Genomic DNA, 25,250 nt, shown 5'->3' with positions numbered 1-25,250 from the left:
GAAATCGCGTGCACAAAATCGGTAAGAAAAAAAAGAATAATAATATAGAAGAAAAAAAAGTGAAAAAGAAACCGAAGAATAACAAAAAGGTCTTCCGCTGAAGACGGAAGACCTTAATAAAAAGAAACAATACAAACACGATAAGTCTTCCGTTGTGAACGGAAGACTTAATAACTAGGGCTAATTGTAACGGGGACCCTTACAGATGTTCCCCAAACGCTCCACATGTCCCTTTTCGTGCCCTAGCTTTTCCTGTAAGACCTTTTATAAATATACTAAGTATTTAAGGATTTCATTAAAAGATATTAAAGTTACAATGATATCAACTATATATCGTTTAACGTTTTGCATGGGCGCACAAGTACATGTACATGCATATGCAAGATGATCATGGCATGTTGGTTAAGCGATTAATACATCTTTCTCTCCCGCGAATAATAGAAAAAATACAGATATAAAGTTACCACATTTCAAGTATATACCTGGTATCATTCTTTGAAATACCTATTCACATTTAAATTCTATACTGATTTTAACCTCGGGCTCAAACTTGGTTTTATTCCGACGTCTAGGCAGTGTTAAAGTCGACTAAGGATATCACGCCGATGGCTAACCAATCAAAATGAACTTAGTCAATTGTAGTTTCATACATTGAAAAGGGATTTTCCTTTAATCTGTTCAGATTTTTTAAAATATATTTCCTCTCTGGTCATTTTGACAACTCTGGTACCTGTGCCTAGTACATTTTATATACTATGTAAATAAATATATACATGCAAAGGTTTTTGACCGGAACTATTCATTTTTTTCCAATGCATAGGAGGCTACTTCCTGGGGTTTACAAGAGATATTTATAAAGACATTCGTCTCAGCTAATGTGATCAATATTCTTTAACACCTTCTCCTTCTTATTAATATATTTTTCATGAATGCAAATACCTGATAATTTTTTTTTACGAAGGAGCGTGCATGTATATTGATTTTGTATTTCTCGGGATTGCGTAATTCTAAAAAAATCAATTAAATTTCAAATGTTAAATGAACAAAGGATGCTTGGTATTAAAATATTATTTCAAATCAGTAGAATTGAATGCTATTAACGACATCCGAATAAATACATGTAATCATAAAAGGCTTATATACCAACTTTGTTTATCTGTACTTTAATTTCAAACACGACAGGATTTGTAATTAATTAAATTAATAATTTCTATATACTTTGGAAACTCACATCAACTATTTTAATACTCTTTTCTCGAGCTCTTTTCTGCAGTTTCCTTGAAATGTTATGTGGGTCCGAGGTGTAATTTGAGCTTTACAGCGATTCTCTACTTTGTGTGTGAGGGGGGGGGGTGTTATTTTTTCTTTCTACCCTTGGGTTAAGATCAAAGGTTAAGGTCGATTTCAAGTCCATAGGTCAAGGTCATTTTGGTAAATAGCTAATATCAACATTTTATTCAGGTTACTCTTGACCTTGACCTAAGTATCAAGGTCAAGGGTAAAATGATCTCTTCAGTATGTTACATGTCTTTGCATTTAGAAGTTCTTAATTCTGCATGAACATCAAAAGACTTAAGTATACTGTCGTTTAACACATTGTGTGTGCGCGCATGTGCATGACGTCCTTGCATTTACTTTTGATGGTAGAATAATTTAGGCATTCATTATATGTATTCATATTAGAAATTTCACCCTGTATTATTGAGAACTATTTTTATATGTCATGCTGTAGGTCTTCATAATGTATGACTATGTTCAAAATTTCAAAGGATTTTGTCAGAAAACAAAAAAAGATATAAAGACTTTAGTTTCAGCCAATCGGAACGAAGCGCACGTGCATGCGCGTGAGATCTTGCTATTTTGACCATGTCATAATGTCTATACTATTAATATATCCTTATATTATGAGTTTCAAAGCATTTCATCAAAAAATTAAAAGGTCACGGCTATATCTATCATATTGGTCATTTCACGCGTTACACGTGTGCGCACATGCACGCACGTGCGCGCAAAATGACCTTCGTTCCGCACATCTACATAACATACCTAGTGACCCTAAAAAGGTTTCACCTAGATCGGATGAGTAGTTTACGAGAACACTCGCGGACAAAAAAAGTACCGGAGAAGAAAATTCAGAAAAAAAGTAAAAACAATATGTTCCCAAACTTCGTTTGGGGAACATAATAAGAAACCCTGTAAAAACAATATGTTCCCAAACTCCGTTTGGGGAACATAATTACCACTGTTAATTGACAGTATGTCGTCGCTATATCTCAATGTCGAGTTGAAGGTCATAGCAAGTGTTTTCTTCTTTTCACGCAAAAGATTTTGCACAAGTTCTGCTTCAAATGAATACAAAAATAGGTCTGCTATCAACGGGGCGCAATTGGTACCCATGGACATTCCAATATATTGTTGGGAGACCTAGTCTCCAAAAACAACATTATAGATATTGTCAATCAGAAACTCAGTGACAAGGTAAGTAAATTTAAGAGTTCCATCTTTATTGAAAAAGCAGCTGTCAACGATATCGAAACGCCTTGACTTTAATTTATCTCGGGGAATAGTTTTATAAAAAGTTGAAAAGTCGAAAGTTTTTAAGCTGTTGATTTTGGTAAAATTTTGTGATTTCAAATTGTACAAAAGTTCCTTGTATTTTTTAATTATCCATATCTGATTTACACCACTTCTTGAATATATTGTTGCACAGTACTCTTGAAGTTTCTCCTTCACTACTGTTAATATCGTAGTGAGGAGGAAAGAAAGGGGCTTGGTTGAACATTTACTGGAACCCGCTATGTATCTTTGTAAGGATTGCATTTGGTACGGACACACGCAAAGATAAACAAGTTTACATGGGATGCCTACAGAAATAATTACACATAAACAAGGAATGTGCTAAAATGTCAAGAATCTGCAATAAGTAATTGTTGAGAAAAGTTCGAGAAAATTTGTTATAAACACACAAGGGTAAAACAATAAACATGTATACCCTCTCTCCTTCGAAGCAAAGGTATAATTATATTTTTACCTGTCTTCAAACTTTGATACTCAGCAATTTTATTACATTTCTGACCATACGAAACTCCTTTGGAAATATTCTATCATAATTTACAACATAAACTGAAATTTTAACATTTTGAATGAGAAAGATATATCAAAACGAAATTTTAAATATTAACAATTGCAGTTCTTTTTGAAGAATTCTTTTTTAAATACGTTTTCATAGGATTATATTTCAATTTGGAAATTAAACCAAAATTGATTGTTGATTGTTATAATCAATAGCGGTCTTACATGTTCTACTGTAGTATTTTCTATACAGGCAAAGACATGAACTACAATGTAAGAAGCAATTATAAGCTGACATTAATTTTCATTGATTTTTTTATATTGTCAATGATGTTTAAAATCAGAGACACATAGTGCCAAAAGATTTGAATACCAAAATCGTATACAGTATATGTAATGAATTAAATTTCTCTGAGAAGAGAATATTCTTGTGAACTGGGCCTTGATCATATCTTCTCTACCTTAATGTGAATGAGCATTTCCCAAGTTTAATATGTAGGATGAGATTAAGCATCCAAAATGACATTTGGCTACAAAGAAAGATAACTCGAAATACGAAAAACCAAACAACGTTTATTTAACGAGGATGGATCCTGAAATTTCAAGTCTTAAACTTTTTTTGTCAAATATCTTTTTAGTTCCTACACACAAAGCTTTGTTAAAAATCAAAACAAAAAATAGCAATTAAAATGCTTCTATTGGAGCTACAGTACATTTAATAAAACACTTTTGCACTGAAATTTGTGTCTTATTAAAAATGACTTCTTCGAAAATTTCCCTACAATATTTTTATCCAAATAATTCATGTGACAATGTAAACTATAAGTGTATTTTTAAAAAACGACTTTAAAATTGTGAATAAGAAAAAAGTTCCATTTTCTTCGCATAGTCAATTATTTGACCTTTCTGCACTCGCGAAATGGTCTTTTTCTTGCATTTAAAATTTAACAAACAAGAACATTTTTAGGTCACCGGAGTAAACTCATAAAGCATCTATGGGTAAAGGAGAACAAAAATTATGAATTACATAATCCCTGCCCCCCTTGGGCCTGAGGGGTGGGGCTAAACCACTAAAATTAATGCAATTGTATACAATATACAAACAATCTTCTCTGCTCCTGGGCCTTACATAAACTAACCAAGTGCATAGTTATGTTGAATAAGACTGCCTCTTTCAAAATTGTGAATTTCATGGCCCCAGGGTCAGGGGTTCTTAGGTGCTAGGGCGGGGCTATATACATATAGATTATTTAGTGAAAATGCATTATTTCTTTGAAAATCTTCTTCTCTGCCCCTGGGCATTTAATAGTGCATAGTTATGTTGAATAAGGCTGCCTCTCCAAAATTGTGAATTTCATGGTCCCGGAGTAAGGGGATCTGGTGTTAGGGCGGGGCCCTATTAATTATATACCGGTAGTGAAATTGTATAAATTCTTTGAAAATCTTTTCTGCTCCTGGGTATTAAACAAACTATCCAAGTACATAGTTATTATAATCAAGAATGTCTCTTTCAAAATTGTGAACTGCATGGCTCCTCGGTTAGCGGTACTGGGGTAAGGTAGGGCTCTATTGATTTTATGGTAAAAAAATATTATTTATTTAAAAATATTTCCTCTGCTCCTGGTTATTAAATAATCTAACCTAGTACATAGTTTTGTCGAATTAGACTGCCTCTTCCAAAATTGTGAATTTCATGGCCCAAGGGTCAGGGGTTCCAGTGTTATATGGGGCTCCATGTTTATATAGTGAAAATAAATTAATTCTTCAAAAATCTTCTCTGCTCCTGGGTATTTAACCATTGAACTACGTAAATAGTTATGATGAGGAAAGTTTGTGAATTTCAGGGCCCCTGGGTCGGGGGTTCTGGTGTTAGGGCGGGGCTCTAATGATTAAATTGTGGAAATGCATGAATTCTTTGAAAATCGTTTCCTTTGCTCCTGGGTATTCTCTCTTCTCGTAAACTCGAATTATCGTTCTTAACACGAGTTATCTTTCCTAATAGCAGGTATTGTAAAATTTCCGGTAATGAGGTAAAAGAATGTTGTAAATAAAAATCTGTCTAAATGTTTTCTTTTTAAATTCAGCTTTATTTTTTCAAAGTGTTTGAAGGTCAAAACTCTAGAAAATAATCTCTGGAAATTTGTGGAACATGTCGCATCATTGATTGCTTATCACATTTTCAAGATATTCTACATAGCAGGCATGTAGTCAAAGCATCGCTCTTCAAAGGAAAGAAAGGGGGGATTGAAAAGGCAAATTTAAAAAAAAAATGGCAAGCAAATAAAAAAATTAAATGATTTTTAAAATTAGTTAAGGGAAAACAGAAAACTATTAAAAAACGAAGAACATATTTCGTGGGGGAAGGGGGGGGTCCTCTGTTCTCACTCGCACTCGTTTTCCGTAAAACCGTAAAAGAAAATCCAGTACAATATCATACTGCAACAATAGTGCAGAGGGAAAGGAGGACCTGCAAGCCTGTCTATGAATGAGAACTTCGATACCTAATAAGCAGCAAATGTCCAGTTATTCCGGGGGGGGGGGGGTACTATGGACTTGCATACTTGATATAGAAACGATAAAGATATATATATATTCTCAATAATATGCATTAGTGTGGGGAATTTTTTTTATATCTTTAAACGATATTCCTGATTGACGTGCACATTAATGTATGATGATAATGTATGAGAATAAAGTACAAGGAACCATTTTTTCGGAATGTTAGTAATTTTCATTTCGTAGTCAAACTTGAATGAACAGGATCATAATAAGAAATTGACATACCGGTAATTGTAAATAATTTTTTTTTACACTCAAACAAGAAATGACATGACTTTATTTTAGAATATTGTTTATTGTAATTTGCTGGAAAAATTCTTGGGTCTAGAAAATTTGTTCTATAAAACAACCATGAAGCTTTGTGATGTCATTTTCTCAAAAGAATTAGCCTGGTCTATTTTTTATTCAGCTATATGTAATCCCTCCTTGCTTGATCAAATATTATATACCAGTACTTGTATATATGTAATTGTACCTCAGTCTTGAACCATGTTTTAAAGTGAATAAACTGAACTGGCTCTAGATTATGATTAACGTCCTTAGTTAATTAGTTGTTACTGTGCCTATTTCGTGAGGGGTGGTTTGGGGTTTGGTTCCAACTTTTTTTTATAAGTTAGAGAACTATTCGGATATATGAACATTAGAGGATCATCAGACTGCAACAAAAATGCGTGTGGGTGGTTTCAATAAATATTTTTATGCTAAATTAACAGTACTAGTAATTTAAACATATTCCGAGAAAAAGGGGACGTAATTCGTGTCTCTCTATAATGCATCCATAATATAAACAAAAATGGCATTGCAATAAAACTATTTCCGTTCAAATATGGATGTAGTACATTTGAATATATATTAATATTTTCTTTTTGCAATATCATTAGGAACTTGTATAAGCCCATTTAATTGCAGAGATGTTTACTTTCAAAATTGACAATTTCTTCCTCTTATACGTTATGAGTTTCATATTCAGCGAAGACTTACCTTTTATGTGAAGAATATTGTGGAAATTAGATGCCTTAATTATTTGACATAATCCGCAGAGACATTCCAACATATTCGTCTCGCATTTTGTTTTCAATATCGTCATTTTGGGGGGGGGGGGGGTCAAAACTTGGCCAATATATGGTATATATGCATTTAGATTGTAATTTTTAATTGTGTGTTTCGGTCAAATTTTAAAATTTAATACTGTACATTGTATCAGATCATACATTTATCCAGAGACGAACTTCAGACTCGCTAGTTTAACTTTAATTCTTAAAAAAAATTAACATTTCACACTGATTCAGTTATCCGCGACATTTGCTCTTAAACCGGAAGTTTTGTGATACCTGCTATAAGGAACAGATAACTCGTGCTAAGAACAATAACTCGAGGTTACGGGAGGAGAGCAATGTTCTAAGTACATACTAGTATTAGTGATGATGAACGGTGACTCTCGAAAATGGTTCATTTCACGGCCCCTGAATCAGGGGTACTTTGGGGTAGGGGTTATATAGACTGAAAATAAATAAAGGGGAAGAAGGATGTATGGTCACATGACTCAGTTTAAATACGTCATAATCTCTGATGAAATATGTACAAAACGAGATTGAAACCACAGTTCTTGTATAATTTTTTGACTGTTTGTTAGCTTTCACCATCTTGTAAAAGAATATTTAAAAGAGTCATACTTTCTTGCAAATATTATCAAATTACGGAAAAAATTGATTCACTGTTCTGTTTCCCTACACTGCGCGTCCAACGAGTCGTTGACGTCATAGTCAATCTCTTAGATTTATATACAAAGTGAAACACGGGTAGTATGATATCATAAAAACGGTTCATGATCAGTACATGGTGGGGTATTATTTGAATTTGAGAACACAAAAAATATTTTTACATTGTTATTGACGGAAATATTTTGTAGGTATGTCTTATTTCGCTTATTTCGCAAATGTGTGACATCATAGTTGGGTTTTCTCGTACTCGAGAAATGTAAACATGACACGTTTTTCTCATTTTCATGTCTTGTTTAAGTATGTCCTATGAAATATTGAGCTCAGCTTCACTAATTGATATTTTTACAGTAAATCAATAACATGACGAACTTGAATTTCAATGTAAATGTAGTGTTACATGAAATTGAGTTGTTCCCCTTAGTTATTTTTCCGGATTGAATCTGTGATCTGTTTGTTTTTTATACACTTTTTCCGTTTGAGTATGGTTGACGGCATGGCGCCTGCATCAAACCAGCAAGCCTTATGTCATGTTTGGCGGTTTTAGTCCCGCGCATAGAGTAAGTTTTTCTTGTTTATTACATTTCTTAATAATTAATTATAAACTTTGTGCAAGATGAAGATGTATGCATTTGTAGTATGTGTAGAATTTTATGAAACATGATTCTGTACTTTTGTCTAAATTTAGTAACGATAGCTAATGTCAAGGTTAGGGCACACATGGTCTTTGTATGTCACGTATTCAGTCGAATATTTCATGTACGACAAATTATAAATATTGTCAACTCGAATTATCTAGTCAAAACATTAAATTTCATTACATATTAAGTTTAGCAAATTGTTTATTTACAAAGTGTCATAAGAATCAAGTTTGTATTAAGAGAGATATTTTTATTGAGTCATTTATGGAATGAAACACATAGTGATATGTACTAGTCTGCCTGAGTTGCATGTATTGTACTGTTTACCTGTTTGTCTGTGTAACATTGTACTTATGACTGTGTTGTTTATTTTTTCAGTTTCTTACTACATACATTTACTATTCAACAATAAATCAAATGAAGAAAAGCGCCTTAGTTCTTTACTAAAAAGGCTTCACAGTAAATTTTCAAATATTTAATGATAGGATGTTTTGCAAATTAATTTTTTTGTTTAAGTTGTCTTAAAAAGTACGTCATTTTTCATCTCCAGATGCGGTGTGACAAAGAATATTTCTTTTTCGAATTTTTAATCCTATTCATACTCTGAAATATTTTAAAAGACACATTTCCGCTGACATATTTTTTATCTATGCTGAAAAAATTCAATTATCGACAGAGTAATGGGCCCAGAAACACGGATAATCAAAACTCTGCTCAGACACTATGGGTTATGGTATTTGTCACTCAATATCTCAGAAATAGGTCTAGAAACCTAATGATATGTTTGCTTTATAGTATGTGGGACATACTAAATAAGATGTATACAAAATATGAAAAAAATTAAATGACAGGTATTTTTTCAGCTAATGGTCCTTCCTCCACTTAATGCTTTGAAATCTGCTCTTTGGTATTAATCAACCATTTATAATGAAATCAAATTTATGATAAAATTTCCAGAATTTTGCAATATGTGCCCCCAGAGTCATAGTTTCCTGTCGGGTGTGGTGAACAACTTGTTATAAAGTGGAAATGGATTTTCTCTTTGTTTCTCGGATCTACCTCTCGGTATTAAGTACCCAAAGTAAGCAAGATAAATGTATTGTTAAGATAAGCAATGGTGACTCTTTCAAAATTGAGAATTTCATGGCCTTTGGTTGAAAACACGAATCAATTCAATTGCTGAAAGTTGTAACATGATACTTAGGTGACCTAGAAGTAAGGGCGAAACGATTACACGTGTAAACGGCGACGTTTCGATTAAATGCTCTAAACGTTAACGAATTGAGTAAACGTTTACACGAAGGTCATAATCAATGTCTACCAGAAATAAAATCTGACACAAACAAGTTGTTTTATTTTATATTTACCAAAGAAAACACAGTCTGTCTGTTACAAATTTACTTACGAACAATTGTTTTCTGTTTTAATCGATACCGGAAACAATATTTCACAAAACTATTTAAAACCCAATGCGGTCTAACATTTTTAATTCCGATTTCCCAGTAGCGAAAACTAGCAGTATATTATTTTATTTTTCCAAGCATATGTTTTAAAATAAATAACATTTAATGCTGCGTTTTATTGCTAAGAAAATACAAATTGTCATGCTTATAACGGTAAATTGTTGAATATAGAGCTTTAAAATATTGAACGTAAACCGGATCCATCATTGTTATCGTGTAATTTTTTTTATTAGTATATCAAAGTTGTTGACGCCAGAAAATTAAAAAAAATGACTGATGAAGGTCAAAAAAGGAGTGAGGTATGGAAATATTTTACTGTTATTGAAAATAATGGTAAAAAGACGGTTAAATGCAATCTTTGTGCCATTGAACTGTCTTATGCAGGGGGAAGCACAGGCACTATGATGAACCACATTAAATTCAAGCATAAATCGACTAACTTAAGCAAACCAGTCGCCCAGCAGTTAAAACAAGCACCGATAACTGCTTTCAGATCTCCTCTTCTATCAGTCACAAGAGAGAAATATCAGAAAATTACACAAAAACTAGCATTAATGTGTGCACGTGATCTACGACCATTGAGTATTGTAGAGGGGAGAGGGTTTCAGGAATTCTGCACAGAGCTGAATCCGCAATTTAAAGTTCCATCCCGCACAACCGTTTCAAATTATGTCACTCTCCAATACAATGATGCTGTTCAAAAATTAAAAGACGTCATTAAAAACCAAATTGCTGTTGCGTTTACGTCTGATCACTGGACTAGTCTGGCGACAGAAGGTTACATAACAATGACGGCTCATTTTGTTGATGACCAATGGAACTATCGTAACTCGGTTCTAGCTACAAGAAAAGTTACAGAGCGACACACAGGAGAAAATACGGCAAATGAAATCCGTTCAATTTCAAATGAGTTTGGAGTTAACAACACACAGATATGTGCTATAGTGACGGATAATGCTTCGAATATGGTGTCCTGTGTTGAGCATCTTCGGTGGGAACACATTCGATGCTTTGCTCACACATTGCAGTTAGCAATTCGCGGTGGGTTCGATAATGCGAGTTCTCTATCGAAAACAATTGCTGCAACAAAGAAACTTGTTTCTCATTTTAGAAAATCGGTTATTGCTACTAACGAATTGCATGTTCGACAGAAACAAATGTCCCTCCCTGAGAACAATTTGATCATTGACTGTCCTACGCGTTGGAATAGTACATTTGATATGTTTGAGCGTCTGCAGGAGCAACGTATGGCTGTGTATGCTGTTCTGCATGATAAAAAAGTTACCAAAGAAAATGACGCCAGAATTCTCGACTTAAGTGATGGACAGTGGTTAATTTTGGAAGGAATGATAACAGTGCTGCGGCCATTTTATATGGCGACAAGAGTGATGTGCAGCGAGGAGTACCCAACTGTAAGTGGTGTATCATCTTCGCAAGCCAAGGGTTTTCGGTCCGTAACACTCCCCACAAACCCTTGGCAGATTACGCCACTAAAACTGTGGCCCGCAGTGGCGACGCCAAGCGGATGTTCTATATATTAACTTCAAAATCTAGCCAATCGGGTAAGGGCTTTCATAATGCTGTTCGTGCATGGAAAAAAACAATAATGGCGGCGACCACGAAAGAAAAGGTTGAGAAAGTATTTCAAGTGAAATTAACGGAAGATCAGTTACGTGCTATAGAAAGTATACAGCAGGGAAAAGATGTATTCGTAGGTACCAGGACAGGGAGTGGAAAGTCACTCATATATGAGAGTTCCCCCGTTGTGTTTGGACAATCGGCCGTGTGTGTCATAGTTTCCCCGCTTCTCAGCATCATGAAAGAGCAGGTAAACAGACTCTCAGGACTGGGTTTCCGGGCAACATACATCGGAAAGTCAGATTGCCGAAAAGATGATGTGCGTAAGGGTTACTACCAGTTCTTATTTGGAAGTCCTGAAGCTTTGGTTGGAAAAGACGAGTGGAGAGAAATCTTCCGGGATCCCGAATTTTCAGCAAGACACAAGTTGACAGTTGTTGACGAAGCCCACACAGTTTATCAATGGTATGTTCCCATAATAATTCCATAATTTCACAGCTGTATTATTTTACCAGAATGCTAATCATATCCCATTCCAATGGATAATCGCATCTTTATTTTACCAGAATGCTAATCATATCCCATTCCAATGGATAATCACATCTATCTATCTATTGATCGACACTACCCGCCATCAAATTTTGAGTACTTTCAGTAGAACGCAAGTCCTGACATTGGTGTAAATTAAATTGAGATTTCAGGAACCAAATAAATCTAACTGATATAGCGCATAAAGTCCTGGAGTTTAAAAAAATCTCATACTCTCCATTTACATATTCGTTACACATGTATATTAAGGAGGTGGGTTGTTTTGTTCCTGGGTATTATTTGCTACTTATTGATCAGGTATCTGTGGTACAACATAAACAAAATCCTTAATGATAATTTAAGTTACTTTGATTTTTCAGGGGTGAAGGGCAGAAGAATGAGGAAGCCTTCAGAACATTTTTTTCAAAGATAGGTGAGCTTCGATCCCTTAGCCTGACTGTGCCCTTACTTTCCCTGACAGCAACAGCTAGTCCATCAAACAGGAAGAAAATCATGAAAAGTTTATGCTTCAGGGAAGATTATGTGTGCATACTGGACAGTCCAGACAGACCAAACATTAAAATAAATGTGAAATGCATTAAAAATAATGCAGATATTAGTGACACATTTGAATGGCTTATTGAAACTCTCAACAGAGACAAAATAAACACCCCCAGACATGTTGTATTTTGCAACAGCATAAAAGACTGTGCCTTACTCTACAGTACATTTTTAAGGAAATGTGATTCTTCCATGTTACATATGTTCCACAGCAAAACAGCAGAACACGTGAAAGACAAAATTCGTGTGGACATGGAATCTGAAGAAGGACAAATAAGAGTCCTTTTCTGTACAAACGCTGCTGGGATGGGAGTTAATTTCAAGGGCCTACACAACATCATACATTATGGTCCACCACGAGACTTGGACAGCCTTACGCAGCAGATGGGCAGGGCAGGAAGAGACAATGAATTTTCCAATGAATTAATACTTTACAAGAATCACAAGGGGCATTTTAAAAAAACTGACCCTGAAGTTTTATCACTGATAAAGACAGACAGTAAGTGCAGAAGAAGCATTCTGTGCAAAGCTTACAGTGCACCTAGTCATATTTATGAACAAAAGCACAAATGCTGTGATGTTTGTGAGAAGAAATGTGACTGTGTAGATTGTCCCAAGTTGACGCATCCAGCTTACCAAACAATGGAGGAATCACCACAGGATCAAGACACATTCCATCGTGAAGTCTGTGATGAAGACAAGACAACTTTAAAGCACAAGCTAGAGTTAATGCAGTCAGCCCAGAGTAGCATGCCAGATTTGTTTGGTGACCATGCTGAACTTAGAGATGAAACCATTAATAGTCTATTAGATAATTGTCATAAAATATTTACAGTTAATGATGTGATGGAATATGCAACAGTTTGGTTAGTTGACACTGCAAAGCAAATAATTCAGATTTTTGATGATGTGTTTAATGACATTTTGGTTTATGATTCTTCCGACACAGAGTCAGATTAGAATATTTTAAACAAGAGGTCCATGGGCCTTGTAGGTCACCTGAGCATCATGCAACAACTTTCCAATGATTGAGTTTAGTTCATGTTTTAAAATAGACACCATGGCATTCAAAATTTTGAAAAAGGAACCATTATTCCTCATAAGTGTATAGTTACATTTAACTTAATTTCACTATAATCAATAGAGCCCCCCCCCCCAAACAACAACCCCTGACCCTAGGGCCATAATTTTGGAAGAGACATTCTTGCTCATCATAACTATGTGCTTAGTTAGTTTATTTAATACCCAGGAGCAGAGAAGAACGTTTTTAAAGAATTAATGTATTTTCACTATATAATCATTAGAGCCCCACCCTAACACAAGAACCCCTCACCCTGGGGCCATACAATTCATAATTTTGAAAGAGACATTCTTGTTCATCATAACTATGTGCTTAGTTAATTTAATTAATTCCCAGGAGCAGAGAAGATTTTCAAAGAAATAATGCACTTTTACTATATGATCTTTATAGCCCCACCCTGACCCCAGAACCCCTGACCCTGGGGCCAGGAATTTCATAATTTTGGTAGAGGACTCAATGCCGATTATCATCATGCCAACAGTTTGACTGCTAGATGTCCAGGAGTAAAGAAGAAGATTTTTAAAGATTGCATTAATTTTGGTGGTTTAGGCCCTACCCCTCAGGCCCCAGGGGGACAGGGACCATGAATTTCACGATTTTTGTTCCCCTTCACCCATAGATACTGTATACCAAATTTGGTTGAAATTGGCTCAGCCATTCCAGAGAAGAAGCTGAAAATGTTCAAAAGTTTATGACCGATTGACGACGGATGAAAACAGATAGCAATAGTCACCTGAGTGACCTAAGATTAAGAATGTTGACATTTAGTCTGTTCAGCATATTGTAGATTTACTACAGTCGAATTATCTTCTGTATAATGATATTAAACTTGATCAATTTATTTTTTATCTTTTTTTTATTTTTGGGATACTATTCACAAAAAGCAACATATCATTTTATCATTATTTATCCACTATACAGAACAACAACAACAAAAAAACAAGTTAATCATTATGTCAAAGTGAAATGGTTTGTTTTGAGAATTACACAAGATGCAGTAAAGTATCATTTTGTAATTCCACTATACAGAACAATAAAAAAAACATGTTTTAACATTTGAAATTGTGACAAAGTGAAATGGTTTGCTTTGAGAATTACAAAAGATGCAGTAAATTCTTTTCATACTGGGCCAAATAATCTTGAATATATAATGACATAAAATATATAGATATGTATAAGCTAATATATGTATATACAGTAAAACTTGATACCTGTGAATTTAATTCGCTATAACCGTAATTTGTTATATCCGTATAACCAATTCATATAACCATTTTAGCAAATTCGCAATATGCAAGTATTACTACCAAATATGTTAGGGAAGCAAATTTTGCAAAATATATCTTCAATAACTAAGGTTTTATGAATTGAATTTTATATACAAATGCTAAATGGTAATAAGTCAGTTCAATTTATCAATTTTTTATAATCTTTCAAAATTTCTTATAAAAGATGTAAATTTTATCACAATTAAACTCAAGGGGACTCAAAATCAGTTTGCAATATCCGTAAATTCATGATATCAGAGTTCGTTATAACCATAAAGTTTTACAAAGATTTGTTAAGAATTTTGCCGGGGACCCAGAAAAACTTCGCTATATCCTTGAATTCGCTATATCCGTGTTTGTACTACACAAGTTTTACTGTATATCAAAATACATCTACAAGGTAAACACTTAAACTTCAAATCATTTCATATGATGCAATTTCCTTGTGCTTAGATATCCAAAGATGAAGCTTGTGAAGATTAACTTTTTCAAAAACACCCTTAAAATTCTTAAAGTTTTCAAATTGTCGTCCTGGAATGTTTTTAAATAGACCACCTGAAATCACTTCATTCAACATAAGAGCGATGTCTGCTGACTTGTCAGATCTGGTTCTGGATTTTCCTGCAGCTTTCTTACACAGCTGTTGCCTAATGTTCTCTTTTAATTCCTCCTGAATTTGGCAAGCAAGTGCAGTTGTTTGTGCACTCTTCAATGTGAAATTTGCACCCTGCTCTTTCAGCTTCTTCTTGATTAACTGGACACAAAGTTCAACTAAATTGTCATTTGGAATGTTCCCATCCACAGTTCCGCTGATATTTGCTGTGGTATTCCACTTATACTCCATTGCTTTCTTAGGTGAAAGCACTGCTTGTTCATATGCCATCATCCTCCACAGCCACAACTGGTATTTAGTGTGCCCTGCAACACTGGCACAAAGCATTTCCAATTTCGCATTCATGAATATTCTATCTCCATCACCCATTTTATATGCATCACAAGTGTCTCTTAATATAAGAGCAGTTTTCATGAATGATGCACGCCAAACTGCAATCTTATCTGTGTTCTGGGTGTCGTGAACTGTTTCAGTGGGAAACTGCCAGTTATGTTCCTTCTCCAAGTGGCGTTTGAAGTAGCCAAGTGTCTTGTATTTCTTTCTGCATGTACACTCATATTGTTTCAGCATTGGGTCAAACATGTTTTTAATAAGAATATCCTGTGTATCTCTTTCAGCAGATGCCTGTGTCATTTCTTGAAGATCAGTTGAATCTAAGAGTTGAAAAGAAAAAAACTCACTTTGATGTGTATATATACACAACAACTGACTCTCATTACAAAAATCAACTTTAAAAATTTTTTCTCGGTTAATAAATACAAAGTTTGGTTCAGTAGTTATTTGCTTGCAGTAAATATGCTAACCTTGTAGATTTATGTGCTTGTCAATGATGGCCTCTGCCAACTTCTTAAACCATGAGAACTGGTCCTCAGCACTCAACAAGGATAAGGTATTTGGGTTAAACTGTTGAGGAGATCCATTGATATCTTCTAAACCCATGACGTCCATTGCGGCCCCAAGAATGAATGCATCTAAAGCATCCTCCACAAATGCAAAATGAGCTCTAAATTGACAACCACAGAAATTAGTACATGCAACACATCTGAATATTGAATAAAAGACAACATATGCCTGGATTTTTTTTAAAGTGAGGTTCACTCTGAGAACATACCTGAATGCTTCCACAACTCTTTCTTTTCCAGTGACATCAACTCTATGAATGACATTTCTTAACTGATATAAAGTCCCTTGTTCAAAGGAAGAGGATGGTTTGTAGAACTCCTGGTATATGAACTGTAAAATAAATTAATAGTTTCATATAAAAGAATCTTATCAAGTAGAAATTTTCATATTAATAAGAATTTAATTTTGTAAATCAAAAATTAAATATGAACTTTTCAATGTGTGGTTTTTTTTTTAATAATTTTTCTTTTTCAAACAGAAATAGGAAAAAAGTATTTCTAAACTTAAAAATCTATGAACAGATAAGCTTCAAAGCGTCCCATTCTGTAAATCAAAGCATTATATGTTTTGAGTTCTACTGTCAATTCAACTGCTATGCGAGACAAGGGCTGGGACCATATCAAGAAACATGTATCATAAATGTTGATTCTGTTTAAGGATCATACTGAAATAGTGCTAAAATATTTTTTTAAATTTTCTTATATTTTCTTTGTTTACTTTACATTATGGGTTTAACTTATAAATAAATATGATTAATATAAATATGAGATGCATAATGATTAAAACCACTCGATTTTGAAAAAGTTGTATCATCACAGCCCTATTGCTAGAAGATAACTAAGATTTGCTTTGCAGTTGTAGTTTCATAATGCATAATGATTTGAAAGACTCTAAAATCAAGCACTAAGTAACAAAAAAGAAAATTAATATTAGTAAAAAATAAAATTAGTATTAACAGAAGGTCCATGGACCACAATGCTCACCATGGAAGTTTCAGACAGACTGATTAAAATCAGAAAAGCTCACAACAGGTGAGCTTTTTGAACTGGTTCATGCTTTTTGAACTGGTTCATGCTTTTAACTTAACTATCTATTCCAACGTCTTGTCCTGCCAACAAACTTGAAGTATATTTCAAGGGGATTTTTTTTTTCCATCATATAAATTCATTCATCTATTTGTGTGTTCATTTTTTGTCTACTGTATTTTTATACTGATAAATATCATTGTCACTTATCTCTGCTTGTATTCAAGAGCCTGTAGATGGTAAATAGGACCAATAGGTTAGTTTACTTTTTCACACAACTATTGGTTTGTTGACAGTGTATGGAAATGTTACCTAATTCAAAACTTACAAAAAGAACAAATAAAAACTGGCAAAACTGGAACAGAACCATTGCATGCTGAAATACCAGCAGAAAGTTCATCATTCTATGGAGGCCCTCTGGTCTATGAATAATTCCTCCAAGTTTGTGGTAATTCGTCTCACAATTAAGCATAGCTAACTGTGCTGTATATGCACGCTCATTAGTCAGTACATCACCACCAAACACTTTCCTCTCTATCACCTCCGCATTTTCTCCAGAAGTGTGTGCAATATACTTTTGGTGAATGTGTTCTAGAATACTAATCATGTCATCATGCAAGTTTTCATTTTTGTCCATCAAATCCAAAATAAAGTATGTTGATCTTTTGGAAGTTTGCTCTATGAAAGGATGGGCGATATATTTTGGTACACATTCTGTAAAGGGTTTTAGACATCCGACATGTTTTGTAAGAACTTTTAAGATGTGATGTACCATGTTGCTCTCAAAAATTTTAATTTCCTCAGAGCTGGGTAGAAATGAGTGGTTGGGCAAGGTTAAAATGTCATGTTTTGGTTTATCATCTGGCAAACTTGGAACTAAAACTCTTCTCTGGAGACCAACCAAGAGAAACCAGTGAAAGCTCTTTCTTTGCTTTTTTTTGTCATTGAAGACGTTGATTTTAGTATGTCCAAGTTGTCACCAATTACATCAAATGCTGGTTGAATGTCAGATTCTTGTAACTGAGCTTCAAGTTGAGAAGCATACTTCTCACCATAATATCTAGTAGATTTACTATTTGACTGGACCACCCCACTATTTGGACTAACTTCAAAACATGAGAACATGGAGACAGCAGGACAATGTATCACACCAATACTAGTAAAAATGTTAAGTGGTGAAAGCTGATTGGTTTGTGGGGCTGTACATCTAGATTTGTAAGAATCTACTGTATCATATGACATGGATGACTTTGCAACTACTATACCCTGATTTTCATTCTTAGTTGAAAATTTCACATCAAAGTATGGGTGAAATATTGCACTACCTTGTGAAGTTTGTAGCAGACTGGAACTTGTAAACTGGCTTGAGCTGCATGTATCAGTTACATCTTTTTCCTCAAGAAGTGTTACCATTTCTTTGGTTTTCTCCATTTTGTACCGAATACTTGATTGATGTACTTGACGGATGATTGTTTCTTCAATCTTTTCTTTCTGTCTGTTCACCAGTAAAGTGTGTTTCTTTTGAGTTGATGAACGTCCAACAGAGAGTCCTAGATATGCCAGCAAATCTATTGTCTAAAATCAAATACAGTACATAAAACAGTGAGCACTATGAATAATACATTACTTGATGCATATGATATTAAGCTTGGTCTAATCATTTGGAGCTGATATTTATAAAGTCAGCTTGGTTTTAGCATTTGCTCAATATTCATTAAAACATTACTATTTCTTATCATTTCAACCAAGAAAATAACATTAATTAAATTAATTATTACTGATCAAAATTTTGTCAAATTTGTTAGCAAAGGAGAAATGTTAAATGAGTTACAGTGTAAGCATTTGTAATATGGAGATATGCAGAATGCAGTTACAGTCGGAACTGTTTATAAATAATAATATGATAGAAAAGTATAACTGATAAAATCAGCCAAAACAAGAATACAAGTTTTAAAAAAAAATTGATGCATTATCATTTTTGTGAAGATAAATATTAATATTTTACATATTAAATCATTTTTAATTGTAATAATGATAATGAGGCATATATTCATTTACTTCATCTGTGGCTCCACCATGCTCCAGTAGCTGACCAACTACATGATGAATCAATGACATATTTTGATTCCTATGATGCAGCAATATGGCTGCTGACGACACTAAGGCCACTGGTTCTGTAGTGTTCATAATGTCTGATAGCAATTGGGAAAAACCAGGAGCTCTTTTCCTCAATTCAGTAGCAATCTCCTGAAAATCTACAGAAGCCAAACAATCAGGAGAATTGCCTCGCAAGACAGATGCATCCTTCTTGCCACAAAGTAACCTACATTCTTCTTTCACATATTTTGTTATTGTTTTGAAAGCTTTTTCTTTGAAGCCTTTTGATTTTAATAGTTTGTTTAAAATAACTTCTGGTTTATTGCCTCGAACAAGTCCAACAACTACACCATAAAGCCCCTTTTCTTTGATAATTCTTGATCTCACTTTCTGGTCATTCTGACCTCTATAGGACACCTACAAATGTATAATCAATGTAAATTTAAATGAACAGTTGCACTTTTTTCAACTCTATTGTTTCTCACTTTATAAGAATAAATCAATATATTTTGCTGATTCCCTGAAAATCACTGTAAACGGACTGATTCCCTGCAAAAAAGTGTGACAGTCTGATGAACTGATACACACCTATTTGGAACACTAAGCAATTTCTTTTAATTTATATATGAAAAGTTCCAATGTGTTCCAAATAAACAAGTAAATATTCATAACGCAGCTATGTTAATGCTTTATAACAAGGTGGTGGCGTCTAATTCATACGGTAAAAGTTATGCCACTTGTATTGTGATATCAACATGGCAAACTGATGTGCACTGAGTTCTTTAATGACTGTTGTTGTTATGATTTTATATTAATTCGTGTTACAAACTTGGACACTTGAATTAAAATTAAACACTGTTACAGCATTGATTTTAAAATTTTTCAAATTTCTTGTTTGTATCGGTATAATAAACCATTAAAGTATGAGGGAGTCGGCAAGAACCCAGTTCCCCTCGAGCAAGCCTATTTCCCTAGGTGCAAGCACAAAAATTGACAGATATAACTCAATATTCATTATGCAAATCAAAAACAAACCTTTGCTTTCAGTGGTGATAATAAAAGATGTCCTAAACGCTTTCTGGATGAAGGAGCAGCCGAAATTATTTTCCGTGGAGTGACTTGGACCTTAAATTTTCTTGGGGTAGGTGTGTGAACAATTGTCCTCTTTGTCCGAGTTGTACACTTCGTCGGAGTGGCAAGAACTTTACTACTTGTAGGCAAGGAAACGCTATTGTGATCTGAGGAAATTCCGGTTGATGTTGTAAATGTCGAAGTCGAGACTTGTCTCGAAGAATGTAAACCATGTTTATATCGCAGTTCTTGCAATATGGAAGACTTTTCTGCTTCTAGTGCCTTAAGTTTATTTTCTAAATCATAGTCAATTTTTTCCAATTTATTTAATTTGTTAAAGCAAGGGTAACACACGTACCGGGATAGACTGTCATTTTCACACGGGCTGTGATTTAAAACTTCCGACAGTTGTTTAAAAACCTTGAACGAAGGTGAAAATATAACCCTACGAAATTTCTGTGGTAATTGTCCCCCGCACAATCGACAAAGTTCCATCTTAAGTCATACAGAAGATAAACACATTCTTACACATGGTTTTCACCGCCATCTTGTTTATGAATGAAAGCTGTATTTTCATTGGTTCAGAGGTCGAACCTCTGAACCAATGAAAATTTGGCCACAGTTTTAGTGGCGTAATCTGCCAAGGGTTTGTGGGGAGTGTTACGGACCGAAAACCCTTGGCTTGCGAAGATGGTGGTGTATATCCAATACTTTACAGCCTACTCAACAAACACCTAACTTCCACGGACTCGGATTGCGTTGCCGTGGCCTCATTTAAGAGACACGTAAAGTCTGATTTGGAAAGCAGATTTTCAATTGGTTCTGAAGTTGAAAGCGTTCCGATGCTTTGCTCATTCTTGGATCCACGGTACAAATCCCTCCCCTTTTTGTCTGAGGAGAAGAGAACTGTTGTGCAGGAAGCAATCAAATCCTATTTTCAGCGTGACACAACTGACATTCTACCCAATGAACCAGTTGCTGAAAAATCCTGTTCGGATTTACAGAATAATTCACAAGAATATGAACCAACGACCAAGCGTGGGCGTATTAATCAGGATGATATGTCGTACTTGCTTGGAGAATACTATGAAACTGATTGTGAAATTGTTGCCCCGGCAACAATTGAAGATGAAATCAAGTTATATGTGTCGGAAAAAATTGTAAATACGAAATCCAACCCTTTTATTTGGTGGAAGAAAAATACTGAAACATATAAGAAGCTATCTATGTTAGCCCGGAAATTACTCTGCATTCCTGCGACCTCGGTTTCCTCAGAGCGCGTATTTTCTACCGCCGGGGGCACAGTTACCAAGCTGCGAGCATCGCTTGACTCGGACTCGGTCGACAAGCTTGTTTTCTTGAATAAGCAGTTGAAACAAGAGGAAAAAATTGCAATTGCAGTAGCTCAGGAAACTTTATCATCTACTCCCGGTACCGAGATTATTCAGGTGAAACAGGAACCAAAGTCCCCTCCTCGGCCAAATCAAGAAACACCCGAAACAGGAATGCCTTCACTGCCAACACTCCCCACATTTGATGACTGACAGTTTTAACTTTGAACTTTCGCGATGATTGATGTTACTATTGCAAGTTTGTTCAATTATTTTGTATGTGGTTTGACTTTTGAGTTTTGAAAAGTAAAATTTAATTGAGTTTGATTAATTAAATAAATACGTTTTCACAAGTCTTTCAAGTGTTTTGCTACAATCAGCAGATCGTGGTATACTTAATTCGGGATTAAAAGGTCTTTCTTTGCAGGTTTGATTTTACAATGCTCTTTTTGTATCCGGTATGTAGCCAAGCAAACCATTAATGCAATGTTACGTGACGGTGTATAAATGTATTAGTTTAATGGGCTTCATACCCTTCTGCTCTAAAAAAAGGTACATAAATAGTAATAACAACACATACTTAAATGAAAGTGAAAAAATGGTTTATTAAGAAAGTGTTTCAGTGGTAAATATCCATAAAAATTCAACACAAAAAATTCTTCCGTTTAAACGGTGCCGTTTCGATTACTGCTGTTCGTTTAAACGTTTACAAAATTCAGTAAACGTTTCACCCTTACCTAGAAGGCCCGTAGGCCTCTTGCTATAAGTCTTAACTTTTTCTGAATTTGAGCAGATTGATGATCAAAGTTATCTTATATAATCAGAAAAAAAAGTGGGGGTCTACGATGTATATTTTTAGATAATACTAAAAAGGTATTCATTTTACGCTAAAATTAAAGGGTTTATAAGAAATTATTAGATAGATATTTCTGAACCAGTATTTCACTGAAAAAGGGGGCTCTGTGTGCAACAAGCATGAAAATTGGAAATCTAAACTAAACAATGCTGTATATACTCCAACAAGAGGCCCACGGGCCTTATAGGTAACCTGTGTATCATGTAACAACTTTCCAGCAATTTAACGTGGTCATGTGTAATCCAAAAGCCATGAAATTCGAAAATTTGATAGAGGCTTATAATTATACACTTAGCATGCTAGAGGTAGATCAAAGTAACACAGAAAAAATGCATTTCCATTTTATAACCACCAGTTGTGCACCCACCTCACAGGAACCACTGACCCTGCGGCCACATATTTAAATTTTTTGGAAATTTTATCATAAATTTTATTTCATCATAAATGGTTGATTAGTATCAAAGAGCAGATTTGAAACCGTTAATTTATTTTCAGACAAAGTAACCCCCCCCCCCATACCTCTGACCCAGGAGCCCTGAATTAATCCATTTTGAAAGAGGCACCTTTCTTCATCATAAATATGTAATAAGATCAATGGCATATTAACCAGGAGCAAAGGAAAAGATTTTCAAAGAATTCATGCATTTCACTATATAATCAAAAGAGCCCCGCCTTAACACCAGGACCCCTGACCCAGAGGCCCTGAAATCCACAAATTGGGAAATGGCAGCCTTATTCAACGTAACTATGTACTTGGTTGCTTTATTTGATGCCCACGAGCAGAAAAGATAATTTTTGAGAAATTAATGTGTTTTCATTATATAATCAATAGAACCCTGCCCTAACACCAGAACCCCTGACCCAAGGGCCATGACATTCACAATTTTAGAAGAGATATTCTTCCTCATCATAACTCTGTACTTCGTTAGTTTATTTAAGGTATCCATTGTACAAATAGGCTGTAATTTTCGGTAAACTTCGAATTGATCTCGATAGTTTACGGAATAAAATGCTTTTTTCAGTTCGAGTCGATATCAAAGGCCAAAATTCGAATATTTTTGTTTCAATTGATAGATAATTAAAGAAAACAACAAGTAGATAACAAATTTGTCGTTTAATTACGTTTAAATGTACATCTTTTAAAATAAAACGATGTCTCCGAGACTATAAAATTCAAAATGGCGGCGCCCATGAAAAGTCGGACAGGGAAGGAACGGTTCAAGAAAAGACATAATTTGACGCGCCCCTAGTTGCTTTAGAAGATTGTACTTGTGAAATAACCTTATTTGTGATTCCATGCATGTTTGAGAGGAATGCTGTTATGGTATGACCCTAATTTTAACCAGTAAGAGACTAAGAGTTCGTAATATGACTCGAAGGAGGGTCATCGAGTTTGATGTTCATTGCCTCAAATTGTGTTCAAAATGTCACTTCGGACCATTATTCTCTTGCAAGAGAGCATTTAAATGTGAGTGAAACTCGGGTTAGGTGGTACATACAGTGCGGAAATTGCTTGCAGTTGCCATCGATGTTCCCAGAAGCTGAGAAAATCCAAAGGGATGCAGAACTTCAATACACAGATTGTAACACAGGTAAGTATTTATATTTATATTTGTTTATGGAATTTATGTTATCTAATTTAGGCATTGACAACGAGTATAAAAATATAATTTAGGCATTGACAACTAGTATAAAACATTATTGGAGCTCAATTCCTCATCTAAACCATGACATTTTGGTCAAGGCATATAATTTCTAAATAGGATTTACATGTTCATGCATCTAAATAATTGCATGTAATATAATTGTATCTATCCTTTTTGTAGCTAAAATCTACAGTTCATTGTGGGAGACCCTCAGAAGATAAACAACTTGTCATCAACATTAAATCTACAATTAATACATGAAAGGATTTTGAAGGTATGAACAGTTTTTATTATATCATTTAGTAGATACATATATTTTAAATTTGGTGGCTCTAAAATCAAATGTTTATTCGTCAATTTGCTCGGGAATCAGTGTAAGAAAAATATTTGACTACATGCAGTAGACTACCCCGGGTATAGGTTATCATGTTGGAGGGAATAATCTCTGCTGCAAACTTTTAATGAATCACATGCACATTATTAATCTGTATGAAACAATCATCTGTAGTACAAATATATTTCTCATTTTCAACAGGTGTTCAATGCTGAAAAATCAAAGAACTACGGGTATTTGTGTGTGCTGATTGGTAAAGTTTCATGAAGAGGAGTCTGGCAGAGACGATGGCACTTTCTCATCTAAAGCTGATCTATAGCTATGACAGAGATGGTGAAAATAGATTAATTTATGTTTTCTCCCAAAACCAGTGATGGCAAACCTAGAATGACTGGAACATCTAAAGTTCTACAAAATATTGTCCCAAAGTTATGTGAATTTTTTTGCTGCCACATAAATTTATCAATTGTATCTAAACAAGTTGGTCTGTTTATGGATCCTCTACTAGTATAACACATACCTTATGAGCTTACTGTCAGAGTCCTTATAGTATCTACATTTATATCACAAGTACTATATATTGTGTCATTATTCAAATCTTGAAATTTATTTTCTAAGTCATTCTGTATCGAATGTTTATCACTCTGATACAATTTACTGTCGCTATCAATTTTTTAACCTCAGTATTTCTGTTAATTTTTTTTTTTTATTCTTTTGTGTACATTTTTAAATTCTAGACATAATTACAAATTCACATTTGCAGAACTTCAAACAATTTTCATTTATATAAATCAATTTTGTACATTGAGTTATGAGATTCATTCATAATTTTTGATTTGCAAAAAAGTAAAAAAAAAAGTGTTCAAATAATTGAAGGGAAAAGTGTTTTGACTTTTCTAATGTAT

The 25,250-nt window shown here is 34.3% G+C and overlaps 3 protein-coding genes across 3 annotated transcripts; 2 read left to right on the top strand and 1 right to left on the bottom strand.

The window, feature by feature from the left end:
- The first annotated feature begins 9,722 nt into the window (after positions 1 to 9,722).
- LOC134236549 (zinc finger BED domain-containing protein 4-like) lies at positions 9,723 to 10,994 on the top strand. The gene has a single exon (XM_062718717.1). The coding sequence runs from the start codon at positions 9,723 to 9,725 to the stop codon at positions 10,992 to 10,994; it is 1,272 nt and encodes a 423-aa protein (XP_062574701.1).
- A 65-nt stretch (positions 10,995 to 11,059) lies between these two features.
- Positions 11,060 to 13,080, top strand: LOC134236548 (uncharacterized). The gene is made up of 2 exons (XM_062718716.1): positions 11,060 to 11,496; positions 11,940 to 13,080. The coding sequence occupies exons 1-2, from the start codon at positions 11,060 to 11,062 to the stop codon at positions 13,078 to 13,080; spliced, it is 1,578 nt and encodes a 525-aa protein (XP_062574700.1).
- Positions 13,081 to 14,612: 1,532 nt separating this feature from the next.
- On the bottom strand, positions 14,613 to 20,728 carry LOC134236550 (uncharacterized). The gene is given in 7 exon segments (XM_062718719.1): positions 14,613 to 15,735; positions 15,886 to 16,085; positions 16,194 to 16,315; positions 17,396 to 17,946; positions 17,949 to 18,585; positions 19,069 to 19,524; positions 20,143 to 20,728. Coding segments are annotated over 7 exon segments (3,348 nt in total). The 5' UTR covers positions 20,674 to 20,728; the 3' UTR covers positions 14,613 to 14,884.
- Positions 20,729 to 25,250: the final 4,522 nt, after the last annotated feature.

The sequence above is a fragment of the Saccostrea cucullata genome, unplaced genomic scaffold (genome assembly GCF_032062105.1).
Source record: "Saccostrea cucullata isolate Sc308-1 unplaced genomic scaffold, CSIRO_AGI_Scuc_v1 ctg11308, whole genome shotgun sequence".
NCBI lineage: Eukaryota > Metazoa > Mollusca > Bivalvia > Ostreida > Ostreidae > Saccostrea > Saccostrea cuccullata.
The sequence above is the reverse complement of the archived record's forward strand: the minus strand, read 5'-3'. Positions and strand labels throughout refer to the sequence as shown.

What these genes read in the sequence shown, in the direction of transcription:
- LOC134236549 (XM_062718717.1), top strand. Translation starts at nt 9,723, where the DNA reads ATGACTGATGAAGGTCAAAAAAGGAGTGAGGTATGGAAATATTTTACT.
- LOC134236548 (XM_062718716.1), top strand. Translation starts at nt 11,060, where the DNA reads ATGGCGGCGACCACGAAAGAAAAGGTTGAGAAAGTATTTCAAGTGAAA. An exon ending in GCCCACACAGTTTATCAATG is followed by an intron (nt 11,497 to 11,939) that starts GTATGTTCCCAT and finishes TTGATTTTTCAG; the next exon opens with GGGTGAAGGGCAGAAGAATG.